The 14,063-nt window shown below is 51.3% G+C and overlaps 1 protein-coding gene across 2 annotated transcripts in view; it reads left to right on the top strand.

Moving 5' to 3' along the window:
* Nucleotides 1-14,063, top strand: part of ITPR3 (inositol 1,4,5-trisphosphate receptor type 3) — a 77,066-nt gene that overhangs the window by 13,656 nt on the left and 49,347 nt on the right. For both annotated transcript variants that reach the window (XR_001881750.1, XM_017853644.1), the window contains exon 3: nucleotides 6,473-6,543. Coding sequence is in view for 1 of the 2 variants with exons in the window: in XM_017853644.1 (XP_017709133.1) it covers nucleotides 6,473-6,543 (71 nt within the window). In the remaining variant the exon portion in view is untranslated. The remainder of the gene's footprint in view (nucleotides 1-6,472; nucleotides 6,544-14,063) is intronic.

The raw sequence follows: 14,063 nt of genomic DNA, 5'->3' as shown, positions 1-14,063 counted from the left end.
GGGCCGGGGCCGGGGCCGGGGCCGGACGCCCGGAGCTCGCGGGCAGGGCCAGGGCAGGGGCCCGAGCGCCGGGGGGCGGGCTTAGGGCGGCCAGACCGAAGCTCTCCCGAGCCGCGCGGACTCAGAACCGCCCCCACCACGCAGTGATGGAGAGGTCTTGGCCTCGCCCGGTGAAGCTCCCTCTCCATCAAAACTTACCTAACTTGTGTCGCGGCCCTCGGGCCTCCCTCTGGCCCCAGGTCTCCCGACAGCTCATCTGATAAGAGCTTTCTTGCTTATCTGTTAATGACTTCACTCGACGCTCCCTCCCGTCCCCTCTCGCCCCGCTCTCGCCGGAGATCACCTTCATGGGATCCCTCAGGCCTAATGAGTATGCACAGAGACACGGGTGAGGGGCGCTTGGGGGCACGGTGGGACCCTGCAAACATCTGCCCAGGGCCAGCTTCTTTATTTACACACACCAGGTGGGGGCTGCGCTAAACACCAGCTGGAGAATAAAACAAGGAAGGCAAGGTGGCAAGGTGCCACCCCTTGGAGGTTCTTGGGGGACACAGAAAGGAGCCTAGCATTCCCAGATGATGCCTGTTTTGCTGGTCCTGGCGGACCCAGGAGAAAATGCCCAAGGTCCCATCGCCTGCTTCCCAAGTCCTCACTCCTGACCAACCCGCCCTGCTTTCCCTAGCCCTGCCCAGGGCTTGCTTCTCTGCTCCAGTCCCTTCCACAGACAATTCTCGTCTGCTCAGCTGCACATCTGGGATGTTTTCTTTCCCAGCCTTGTTTGAATTCCCCTCCGGAGTCCGTGCTCCCCTCCTGACCGGTCCCTGCCTTCTCTAAGTGGCTTTTGTTTGCACTCCTTGCTTTGTGGACCGCCGGGCCCTAGGATGGGGAGGGGCCGAGTTGGAGAAGTGGGGCTTCAGAAGCCATGTCTCAGAAGCTGTGCCAGCGTAGGCTCGGACAGATGGACATCCACCTAATGACCAGGTGGGCTTGCCCAGAGGGGTGAGGAAAAACACTTTGGCCCCCAAATTTGCGTGTCTTTCCTGCATGTGTGACCCAGACAAGGAGTTCCCAGGAGAGGCGTGGAGGGGTCAGGGATGAGGATGGGTTTTTTTCCTCAGACAGGGACCCTCTGAGGAGGGGGACTCTGCGGCCTCTTCCTCTTCCCCCCTCTACAAGGCCCTGTGTGCTGGTCAAGATGGAGGCGGTGGGGACTGCCGCCAGCCTCTCTTCAGCTGCACAACTTCGATGCTGCCCTGTGGCTCCATCACCCTTGGTCAATGCTTTCTTCCTCTCACCATCAAAATTCATCCATCCTGTGTCCCCTCCCCTTCAGGGCTTTGCTAAGAGACAACCAGCAAATCTGATTCACTAATATCTCACAGGAAATTCTATGAATTATTCAAGGCTCTGAGCAGCTCCTGCTTCTCCGACACCTTCTCTGATTGGCGAAGCAGTGACTTCTCACTTCCCTGGATTCAGACAAAACCCACGACTGGTACCACCAGTTGGCTCTAATACATATTCTTTTTATTATTTATCTTCTGAGTATGTGATTTGTCTTCCCGATGAGATTTTAAACTCCCTGAGGCAGGGACCTTGTCTTTTGCTTCTTGTGTACTTTACTGCACAGCTCGTAAAATGAATTAATTAACTCGGTATGCGTTTTGTGTGTGCCCTCTCTGCACCAGGCAGTGGTCTGGGTGCTGAGGATATGGCAGGGAGCAAAACAGACATGTCTGTGCCCTCACAGAACTTACATTCCGTGGGGTCAGGGTAAGGGATAGTAAACAAAATAAGTAAACTAGCTAGCCATCCAGGTGGTGATAAAGGCTGTGGATAACAATTACATAGGGAGGGGCATACCGAGTGTGGCAGGAAGCAGTTGGCAATTTTTAATAAAAATGGGAGCGAGGGTCTCCGTGGGAACAGGCTTGTTTGAACCCAGATCTGAAGGAGGTGAGGATCCTGGAGGTAGAGTGTTCTGGGCAGAGGAAAAAGCCAGTGCCCAGTCCCCTCAGGGCTTTGAGGAGCCTGGAGGGGGCTCCAGGGCTGGAGTAGAGGGGTGAGGGGAAGGGGGATGGGGAGGAGATACAATCAGAGAGGTGAGGGGGTGAACCATGTGGGTCTTTCAGGCCATGTAAGTTCTTTGGTTTTATTCTGAGATGGGTGGTTCTGGAGTGTTCTGAGTGGAGTGCTGGCCTGATTTGACTTACTTTTTAAAGGGATCCCTTGGCTGGGGGCGGTGGCTCATGCCTGAAATCCCAGCAGTTTGGTAGGCCAATGCAGGCGGATCACCTGAGGTCGGGATTTTGAGACCAGCCTGGCCAAGATGGCGAAACCCCGTCTCTATGAAAAAAAAAAAAATTTGCTGGGCATGGTGGCAGGCGCCTATAATCCCAGCTACTTGGGAAGCTGAGGCAGGAGAACTGCTTGAACCTTGGAGGCGGAGGTTGCAGTGAGCCAAGATCACACCACTGCACTCCAGCCTGGGTGACAGAGTAAGACTCCGTCTCAAAAAAATAAAAAATTAAAGAGATCCCCCTGCTTCTGTGTGGGAAATATGCTGAAGGGAGTGAAGGGGGAACCCAGGAGACCAATGAGGAGGTAGTTACTGAAATCCAGGTGAGAGCTGGTGGGAGCCTGGATAATGTGGTGGTAAAAGTGACAAGAAGAGGTCCAATTCTGTACCTGATTGTGTATTTTGAAGATGCAGCCCACAGGATTTCCTGACAGGTTAGGTGTGAGGTGTGAGTGGAAGGGAGGAGCCAAGGAAAGGTCCAAGGTTTTTGGACCAAGCAGTTGGAAGGATGGAGTTGCCATCAACTGAGATGGGGAGGACCTCTGGAGGAGCATGTTCCATTGGGAGGCCAGGAGCTCAGCTTGCATAGACTGCGTTTGCGATGCCTGTGGACATCCAAGTAGAGATGTCTCGACTAGGCAGTTAGATCTCCGAGGCTGGAGTTCGTGGGAGGCGAATGCCGGAGTTCTCAGTGAATGTATTGGAGGTGCTTTTAAGTTCATGAGTGTGGTCAAGATGCCCAACGATGCGAGTGCAGATGGAGAAGGGAAGAGGGCCAGGTGCTGGAGGTGGGGAGAGGAAAGGAGACAGACTCTCGGGATACCACCTGGATGTCCTCCAGTTCAATTCAATTCTGACACTATCTACCTGGAGTCAGTGTCAGATTCCACAGGTGGAAAGCTCAGTCCCCCAAGACTAACGTCATCTCAGGCACCAGTCGCAAGTCTGGGCCTCTGGTGCTTCTGACCAAACAGCCGTAAATCAGGGGTTCCCACAACCTCCTCTTTATGTTTAATAATTTGCTAGAATGGCTCACAGAACTCAGAAAGACAACCAGATGGAAGAGTTTAATATGGAGCAGGAGATACAGAGCTTCCAGGCTCTCTCCAGGGGTGACCCCCTCCCAGTACCCCCTTGTGTTCACCAGCCCAGCTCTCTGAACCTGGTTTTTTGTTTGTTTGTTTGTTTTAACGGAGTTTTGCTCTGTTGCCCAGGCTGGAGTGCAGTGGCTCGATCTCAGCTCACTGCAACCTCTGCCTCCCGGGTTTAAGCAATTCTCCTGCATCAGCCTCCTGAGTAGCTGGGGTTAGAGGCGTGTGCCACCACACCCAGCTAATTTTTTTTTTTTTTTAGACGGAGTTTTGCTCTGTTGCCCAGGCTGGAGTGTAGTGGCTTGATATCAGCTCACTGCAACCTCTGCCTCCCAGGTTCAAGTGATTCTCTTGCCTCAGCCTCCCGAGTAGCTGGGGTTACAGGCGTGCACCACCACACCCAGCTAATTTTTATTTATTCATTTATTTATTTTTAGAAGAGACAGGGTTTCGCCATGTTGGCCAGGTTGGTCTTGAACTCCTGACCTCAGGTCATTAACCTGCCTCGGCCTCCCAAAGTGCTAGGATTACAGGTGTGAGCCACTGGTGCCTGGCTCCTTTTGGGTTTTTACAGAGGCTGCCTTACATAGGCGTGTTTTCTGTTTTGTTTTGTTTTTGTTGAGACGGAGTCTTGCTTTTTCGCCCAGGCTGAAGTGCAAGCGTGTTTTCGGGTCACTGCAACCTCTGTCTCCCGGGTTCAAGTGATTCTCCTGCCTCAGCCTCCTGTGTAGCTGGGATTGTAGGCATGCGCCACCATGCCCAGCTAATTTTTGTATTTTTAGTAGAGATGGGGTTTCACCATGTTGGTCAGGCTGGTCTTGGACTCCTGACTTCATGATCCACCGGCCTCGGCCTCCCAAAGTGCTGGGATTACAGGCATGAGCCACTGTGCCCGGCCACATAGGCATGATTGATTAAACCATTGGCCATTGGTGGTTAACCGAACCTTCAGCGGCTCTCTCCTTCCAGGGGGAGGTTGTGATGGGGGTGGGGCTGAAAATGGGAACCCTCAAATTACGTGGTTATTCCCCTGGCAGCCCCATCCTCAGGGGCTTTCCAAGAATCACCTCATTAACATAAAACCAGGTGTGGTTGAAAGAAGCTTGGAATGAACAAAATTCATGCCATTTCATCTTTATTGCTTCCGATCTATTTCAGGAACTAGAAACAAAAATCTCAACGTTGTAACTCTTCTTGCCCTTATCACTTAGGAAGTTACAAGGGCTTTAGGAGCTCTAGCCAGGAACTGGGATGAAGACCAAATATATATTTCTTATTGTATCATAACACTTTGCATTGTGCGAGGTGCTAATCATTCCAAAGAAAACACATAGGGGCTCCATTCTGAAGGAACTCACAGGTAGACACAGCAAGTCAAGAAGTGGGGAGAGACACTGCCAGGACCAGGTGCTGGAACATGAAGGAGGGAGGCCCACAGGCACTGGCCAAGGAAGGCTTTGCAGAGTAGGAGAGCAGAGCTGAGGGTGGAAGGATGGAGTTTTGCTAGGCCTGTGGTTTCAGGGTGCAATGAATATTAAGGGTGCAATGAATATTAAGGCATTGCAGGCTGCCAGGACTGCCTCTGGAGAGATGAGAGCTCCGGGGACCTTGGGATCAACTGGAGGTTTAGTACAGTTGGGGCAAGGAAATAGTGAGGCCAGCTAGGGAGTAAGTAGAGGTCAGATCACAAAAGACCTTGTTAGGCTGGGCGTGGTGGCTCACACCTGTAACCCCAGCACTTGGGAGGCTGTGGCGGGTGGATCACAAGGTCAGGAGTTTGAGACCAGCCTGGCCAAGATGGTGAAACCCTGTCTCTACTAAAAATGCAAAAATTAGCCAGGCATGGTGGTGGGTGCCTGTAATCCAAGCTACTCATTAGACTGAGGCAGGAGAATCGCTTGAACCCGGGGGGCAGAGGTTGCAGTGAGCCAAGATCACGCCACCGCACTCCAGCCTGGTCGACAGAGTGAGACTGTGTCTCGAAAAAGAAAACAGAAAAGACCTTCTTAACCAACCCAGGGAGGGGAGGTACAGAAGGAGCATGGGCTTTGAAATCAGCTGTGTGAGTTTAGGCACGTTATTTAATGTTCAGATTTGATTTTCTTCTCAGTAAAATGGCACTAAAAACAAGCCCCTTGCTGGAAAGTTGGTGAGAATTCAGAGGTAACAGGCATGGGGTTGTTGAGACAGAGTTGTCCTTTGACACGGTGGGTGAGCAGCATCACTTTATCTTAGAGGCTGGAGTGGCATTGACAAATTTTAAATGCAGGAAGGGTGGCTGGATGGGTAGATGGATGGATGGGTGGATGGATGGGTGCATGGGTGGGTGGATGAATAGATGGATGATGGGGGACTGGGTAGATGGATGGGTGGAGGGATGAGTGGATGGGTGGATAGATGAATGAGTAAATGAATGCCCTCAGGAAATGCGAGATTAACGCCAGCATGGCTATAAGAAGGAGATTGTCCTAGAGTGAACCAAAGGGGAGACTATGAAATGAGGCCTGACTGAGACTGGGAAGGCGTGAGACTCATCATCCTTCCTTGGAGACCTAAAGACTCATGCAGCTAGTTTGGTGTCTCCTATGCTTCTCTCATCTGCCTGTCTCTGGTCTCTCTCTAGCTTCTGTTTCTCATCCATTTTATCTTTCTGACTCTCTTTGTCTCTCTCCCTTCCACTCCTCTATGCTTTTGTTTTTCTCCTCCTCTCCTGCCCCCTTCACCCACTGCCCGTTCCCATCAGGGCAGCAGTGTCTCAGGGCTGGGACAGGAGATACACTTGCAGCATGTGACAGTCCTGACTGGCGGCAGAGTACCCCCAGGACAGCTGCAGCTCCAGTCAGGGGGTTGGGGTGGGCTGGGTGTGCTTCTGTGTTCTTCCTGGGGTTCTCCCCACCCCCAAGAGACACCTTGCCTTTCAACAGTGATGCCAGGAAAGAATGACTTGATGGTGGGGAGCTTGTTAGAGATGGAGGAATTATCTTAGGGGCTCACTGGTGCCTGGCATGCCCTGCTCTAAGGGAGGGATGCTGTGGGAGATAGGTCTCTTCTCTCCTGCTGACCGAGCTGCCTTGTCCCCCAGGCTGGTGGATGACCGCTGTGTGGTGGAGCCTGCGGCCGGGGACCTGGACAACCCTCCTAAGAAGTTCCGAGGTAAGACCTCCGCTTCCTCGGCCCCCGCCCGTCCCAGGCTGCAGGGTCCTGGACCTACGACTAAATTTATTCAACTGCATTCAGCCCCAGCGGCTGGATTAGATGTGGCGCTGCCCTGCAGACCTCACTCTGCTGTCGGTGGAATCCCCCTTGGCTTGCACTGCTGCCATCTTGGCACAGACACGCCATTCCCTTCATTTTCCAGGGCCACACCCCACTTCTCAGGGCCACACCCACTTCTCAGGGCCACACCCACTTCTGGCCAGGGGCCCATTCTCCCCCCCTCCAAAATCCCCACAGCTGCAGGGCTTTCTTTGTGTGACTGGGTGTTTCCTAAGGGAATGGGTGGAAAAGAGAATTGTCTTAGGCTTTAGGAGACCCTGCTGACAGCCCTTCCCTGTGCCGCAGTTCCTCACCTGCATGGTAAGAGATTTGGACCCCAGAACTCTTCTGACCCTGGCTGTGTCCTCAGCCCGGTCCTGTGTGTGAGTCCTGCCCTGTAGGAGGCTCTAATAACAAAGCCCCTCGGTGGGAAGTTGGTGAGAATTCACCATGGGCAAGTGACTTTGTTCGTGGGGCCTTCTCCTGTGTGGTCAGTGGGCTCCTCGGGCCACGCAGCAGGCTGAGGACCTTTGTGGGGATTAAACAATATCCTGGCTGTCATTATGCTGAGCCAGAGTGAGGTGCTATTGTTGTGCTTACCTGTGAGGGCTGAGACCGACCGACAGTCAGACAGACAGGTCCTGGGTGTGGTGGGCATGATGGGAACAGGCAGCAACACGCTGGGCCTGCTGCCACCAAGTCTGCCCACGTGGCTGCTCCTCTGGGGAGAGCTTAGCTGGGATTGTCCTCGAGGGAGATGCTGGAGGGGGATCGGGATTTAAGACAATCTGGCGGCATCCTAGGCTGGCTGGCTGCCGGGGGCTTGCCTATCGCTTGGAACCTACAGAGGGGCCCCCGATCTGCAATTCTGTTCCTGCTTCCATCACAGGGCTCTGAATGGGGGCTTTTGGCTGGTGGACGAGCCTCACCACCATAAGGCCCCTTTGCCCTACACCATTGGTCCCTGCTGCCTCTCCACCTCATCCTCTCCCCCTTGCCCCCTCCCACTTCCCTGCAACCACACCAGCCTCCCTGCCATTCCTCCTAGTCACCAGACACACTCCTGCCTCCACATCTTTGCTGTTCCCTCTGCTCTGAACATTCTTTCTCCAAATATCCACGCAGCCCAGATGCTCAGCGGCTTTAGGTCTCACGTCTTCAGCGAGGCCTTCCCAGACCATTCAATACAAAATCATACCACTGGCCCCACCTCCCTTCCCTGCTTTCTTTTTCTCTGTAGCGTGAATCTGCCGTGCTCACTGTATTTTATTTATTTGTGTTTGCCATTTTTCTGCCCCACTAGAATGTCCACCAGGGGAGGCATTTCTGTGTTGTTGTTGTTTGCTGTTTTACCTGCAGTGTCTGCCACATGGTGGGTCCCCGAGCACATTTGAGGAATCAATGCATGCATGGGGCCCCTCCCCAGCGTCCTCTTGCCCTGCCCCTCACTCAGGCCTGGCTGCTCCATGTTTTGTTGTTGTGACCCACCCAGAATTCCCCCAGTGGAGCCCAGGCTCTGTGGGTTTCCTGTGCTCACTTGGAGGCACAGCTCTGACCTCTCCTATCCCAGTTCCCTGAAGCACGGATGGGTAGAGACAGGAGGAGGCTGCAAATGGAGGGTGGATTGCGATCTAGTAGCAGGATTTAGTCTAGTTCTTGGAAGGAACTTAGTGATAGAGAGAGAGAGAGAGGTGAGGGTCCCATGGGTGGGCTCTGCCAGGACCGGAAGGGGAAGGTTTGCATGTATGTCGAGGTGTGTGTGGGCAGCTGTGTGGTGTGACAGGCTGGTGACAGGGACGTGGGTGTGACCGAGGAAGACTTGCCCTAGGCTTCTAGTGGACAGAGTTTGGGGCCAATTTTTGACAACAACAAGGCCACTTAGCAGAACAAATGCTCCTTTGACTTCTTGCCCTCCTCCACCCTCATCACGCCTTCTCCCTCCCTCCTCCCCCAGGCCTCCATCTCTTCTCCATTTTCCCAAAGTCTGTGAGTGGGCTCCCTCCCCCCGCCATACCTGGGTGTGGTCCCATAGCCTCGCTGGGTCCATCCAGCAAAATGATGTGGAAGAGAAAGGTTCAGACCCCATCTCCTTCCCCCTCTTCTCTGCCCAAGCTCCTGGTTCCTTGGTGTCTTGGTGAGGTGGGTAGAGGCCCCTCTGGACTCCCTATGGCCCTGTTGGGACCTGAATAGAGCTGACCTTCTGGGACAGAGCCAGGCCTCCGTACACTCTGTGGCTGGCGAGTACAAGTTGGGGCATTACAATGTGGGACGAGAGACACGGACTATAGCCTCTTCAGTTTTGACACTGGAGCCCAGAAAAGACAAAGATGGGGCTTGGCCTCAAGCCGGGAGTCCTGGCTTTCACTGTTTCCACTGGCCCTTGAGGGTGGGACCCAGCAAGGGGGTGGGGTTATGACAGGCGTTTTGGAAGTTGGCTGGTGGTCATCAGAAATGGCCTTGTCCTGAAGACTCCTAGAAGTTCTGCCTCCTAACATCTTGGGGTGAGCCTGGCCATTGCTGGGACTCCCAGCTCCCTGCCCGACTCCCTGCCAGCTCTCCTTTCACTTGCTGACCCTGGAGGCTGAGCTCGCAAAGCCCCCACCACTCCCACCTTGGGAAGGAACCCCTGCATGGCTCTTTGCTTGTGGCTTTAGCTCCAGCCACCTTCGAAGACACCCTAAGCCCCAACATGTTCAGGGAATTATTTCCAGAGCTGATGAGGCCCTGGGAGGCCCAGGCTGCTGATGCCCTGGTATGTGTGGCACCCACGCTAGGCCAGCCCTTGAACTCTGCCTGGCTGTAAGGTTTTAGGCTGTGGCTGCAGTGAGTCCCGAGCTGCTGACTGGGCTGAGCCTGGGGCACATTCCCTCTCCTAGCCCTTTTTCCTTCTCTTCCTCCTCCTGTTGGGGCAAGGGACTGGGTAGCCCCTGTCTCCAAGTCTACCTCAGGGAAGCTCAGAACCTGCACCCCCAGCCTGAGTGCCCCAAGACAAGTGTGTGGGGCAGGTGTCAGGGAGGAGAGTGATGAGGTGGCCGCTCTCCATTTGCATGCTGGATGCCCCCTTCCTCAGCCTACGCCTCCTCTCTACCTGTCCATGCTCCAAGCCCGGTTTATTGTTACTGTGATTAAGACATATTTCAAGTCTATGGCCGGGTGCGGTGGCTCAAGCCTGTAATCCCAGCACTTTGGGAGGCCGAGGCGGGCGGATCACGAGGTCAGGAGATCGAGACCATCCTGGCTAACATGGTGAAACCCTGTCTCTACTAAGAAAAAAAAATACAAAAAAAAAAAAAAAAAAAAATATTTCAAGTCTATACAATAGTAAAGAGAAAAATAGGGCCAGGTGCTGTGGCTCACGCCTGTAATCCCAGCACTTGGGAGGCTGAGGCAGGCTGGTCACGAGGTCCAGAGTTCGAGACCAGCCTGGCTAACATGGTGAAACCCTGTCTCTACTAAGAACACAAAAATTAGCTGGGCATGGTGGTACGTGCCTGTAAGCCCAGCTACTTGGTAAACTGAGGCAGGAGAATTGCTTGAACCCAAGAAGCAGATGTTGCAGTGAGCTGAGATCGCGCCACTGCACTCCAGCCTGGGTAACAGAGCAAGACTCTGTCTCAGGGAAAAAAAAAGAAAGAGAAAAATAACACACACCCCATGCACCCACTGCTGAGCTTTGTCAAATCCTTTTTGCTACATTTATTTCAGATCTTTTACTTTTTTTTTTTTTTAAGTAGAGATGGGGGGTTCCACCTTGTTGTCCAGGTTGGTCTTGAACACCTCACCTCAGGCAATCCATCCGTCTCGGCCTTCCAAAGTGCTGGGATTACAGGCGTGAGCCACTGTGCCTGGCCCAGATCTTTTTACTTTTAAAGAATTAACACAGCTGTAGCCGAAGCCCGCTACATCTTCCTCCCTTCCCCTTCCTTTCCTGCCTTCTCCAGAGGTAAACACTTGTCAGAAATTGGTGTGCATCATTCAAGGACCTTTTTTATTTTTATTTTTTACTCATGCCTAACACAAGGCTTTGACCAGGGGTCTGTTTTAATGCTTTTGCTGTTAATGCATAGGGATGTAACTGTGCACAATACAGGGTTTTTGTTTTGATTTATTTATTTATTTATTTATTTATTTTTTATTTGAGATTGAGTCTCGCTCTGTCACCCAGGCTAGAGGGCAATGGTGCGATCTTGGCTCACTGCAACCTCTTCCTCCCGAGTTGAAGTGATTCTCCCACCTCAGCCTCCCAAGTAGCTGCGATTATAGGCGCCTGCCACCATACCCAGCTAATTTTTTATTTTTAGTAGAGACAGGGTTTCACCATGTTGGCCAGGCTGGTCTTGAACACCTGACCTCAGGTGATCCACGCACCTTGGCCTCCCAAAGTATTGGGATTACAGGTGTGAACCACTGCCACCTGGCTGAGTTTTTATATTTTTTTAAACCCCATATATTAAAGGTAGTTTTCTGACAAATCCTTTTGCACTTAAAATTCTATCTTGATTCCTGGGCCGGGGCACAGTGACTCACACTAGTAATCGCCCAGCACTTTGGAGGCCAAGGCAGGGATTCACCCTGAGGTCGAGTTCGGAGACCGTGCCTGGCCAACATCCGTGGAACCCCCGCCGCCCCGGTCTCTACTGGTCTCTACTGAAAATACAAAATTAGCTGGGTGTGGTGGTGGGCATCTATAATCCCAGCTACTCAGGAGGCTGAGGCAGGAGAGTTGCCTGAACCCGGGAGGCGGAGGTTGCAGTGAGCCGAGATCCCGCCACTGCACTCCAGCCTGGGTGACACAGGGAGACGCTGTCTCAAAAAAACAAACAAACAAATTAAAATAAAAATAAATTCTGTACTGTTTTGAGAGTTATTGGAGTTGATACACACAGCTGTAGTTCATGTGTTTAATTGCAATGTTGCATTCCATTGGGTGATAAACGGAATCCCTTCATTGCTCCTGTTGATGGACTTTCAACTCATTTCCAGCTTTTGGCAATTGCCTGCGATGCTGCAGTGAACCTCCTTAAGTTCGTGTGCTCGGGTTCCTCTGGTGTGTTCTGAGTGGGGGGATTACTAGGTGAGAGGGATGCACCTCCATGGCATGAGAAGTGACCCTGTGGCAACTGTGCAGGCAGCTCCCTTCGCTCTGCCCACTTCCTTGCCACACTTGTTCTTGTCCCACTTAAATTTCTTCCAGCCTGCTGAATGTGAAATGGCATCTTACTGTGGTTTTAGTTTGCATTTCTCTGACTACTAGTGAGGCTGAGCATCTTTTCATAAGTTTTTTGGTCACTGAAAATGTACTTTTTTGTTTGTTTGTTTTTTTCGTTTTTTGAGATGAAGTCTCACTCTGTCACCCAGGCTGGAGTACAATGGCACGATCTCGGCTCACTGCAACCTCTACCTCCCGGATTCAAGCAATTCTCCAGCCTCAGCCTCCTGAGTAGCTGGGACTACAGATACGCGCCACCACACCAGCTAATTTTTGTATTTTTAGTAGAGACAGGGTTTCACTATATTGGTCAGGCTGGTCTCGAACTCCTGACCTTGTGATCCACCCACCTCAGTCTCCCAAAGTGTTGAGATTACAGGCATGAGCCACCACGCCCGGCCAAAAATGTACTCATTCCTTTTTTTCCTTTTTATAAAAGTAAGACAAATACATGGTCTAGGATCCCCCACTCTACCTTGGTCCCCCACTCTACCCTCCTCACTCAACCTTCTTTCCCTTTCTCCAGGGACAACCATATAAGAAAATCTAACTAGGTAATTTATTCATTCAGTTAAAACATCAAAACATCGTACAAACACACACTGAGAGTCTGCTCCCACCCTCTTCCCACTCCCCAGCCCCTCCACCACTGCCCCTTTAGGTCATCACTGTCTTTAATTTCTTATGTCTCTTCCAGTGTTCCATTCTGCAAATACAAACATATAGCCAGATTTTCCCTTTTCTTACAGGAAGATAGCATTCTGTATACACTCTTCTGTTCTTTGCTGGTTTTGCTTTATAAATCTTGCTGCAGACAGACCCTTCTGGAGATCTTCCTCTCTTCATATATAGAAGCTCAAACTTCCTCTCTTTCTCTTTCATTAATTATCTTCACTTTAGCCAGGCGTGGTGGCTCATGCCTGTAATCCCAGCAGTTTGAGACACCCAGGTAGGTGTATCGCTTGAGCCCAGGAGTTTGAGACCAGCCTGGGCAACATGGCGAAACCCCATCTGTACAAAAATACAAAAATTAGCTGGGTGTCGTGGCACACTCCTGTAGTCTCAGCTACACAGGAGGCTGAGGTGGGAGGATCGCATGAGGCCAGGAGGTCAAGTCTGCAGTGAGCCGTGATTGCACCACTGTTTTCCAATCTGAGTGACATAGTGAGATCCTGTCTCAAAAAAAAAGATGAAAAAAAAATATTCATTTTAGTTGCATATCCTGGACAACTATGAGAAAATAGTCTCCTACAAATTACATAGTAATTTGTCTTAAACATTTAAAAAATTTATTTATTTATTTATTAAGACAGGGTCTTGCTTTGTTGCCCAGGTCAGAGTACAGTGACACCATGGCTCACTGCAACCCTGACCTCCTGGACTCAAGCAATCCAGCCTCACCTTCCAGAGCATCTGGGACTACAGGTGCATGCCACCATGCTTGGCTAATTTATTTATTTTTTGTAGAGACAGGGTTTCACTGTGTTGACTAGGCTGGAAAATAAGCAAACTCCTGGACTTGAGCAATCTGCCCACCTTAGCCTCCCAAAGTATTGGGATTACAGGCGTGAGCCACTGTGCCTGACAAAAGTCACTTATTTTTAATTGTGGTAAGATTCACATAACAAGGAGTTTACCATCTTGACCATCGTTAAGCTACAGTTCAGCAGCATTCCATACATTTTCATTGCTGTGCAACCATTAGCACCATCTATCCACAGAACTTTTTTCATCTTGCAAAACTGAAACTCGATACCCATTAAACAATAACTCTCCATTTCATCCTCCCCGCAACCCCTGCAACTACCATTCTACTTTCTGTTTCTATGAATCTGATTACTCTTGGTACCTCATATAAGTGGAACCATATGGGATTTGCCCTTTTGTGACTGGATTATTTCACTTAGCATAATGTCCTCAGGGTTCATCCATGTTGCAGTGTATGTCAGAATTTCTCTCTATCTTGTGGCTACGTAGCATTCCACACATAGAGTTATGTGGCTCTATCGTAATTTGTTTCAGCAGTCCCCCTGAGGGACTCTTGGGCTGTTTCAAGTCTTTTATTATTCCTGTTGGTGCTTCAGCAAAGACCCTCTTCTGTGGTCATTTTATGTAAGCGGAGGTGCACTCCGAAAATGCAGGCCCAGCAGTGAGGTTGCTGAGGCAGAGTGTGGGAGCTCTGTGATTGCCACTTGCTCTTGCTCCCCAC

The sequence above is a fragment of the Rhinopithecus bieti genome, unplaced genomic scaffold (genome assembly GCF_001698545.2).
Source record: "Rhinopithecus bieti isolate Rb0 unplaced genomic scaffold, ASM169854v2 scaffold_36553, whole genome shotgun sequence".
Taxonomy (NCBI): domain Eukaryota; kingdom Metazoa; phylum Chordata; class Mammalia; order Primates; family Cercopithecidae; genus Rhinopithecus; species Rhinopithecus bieti.
This window is presented reverse-complemented; position numbering and strand designations above follow the sequence as displayed.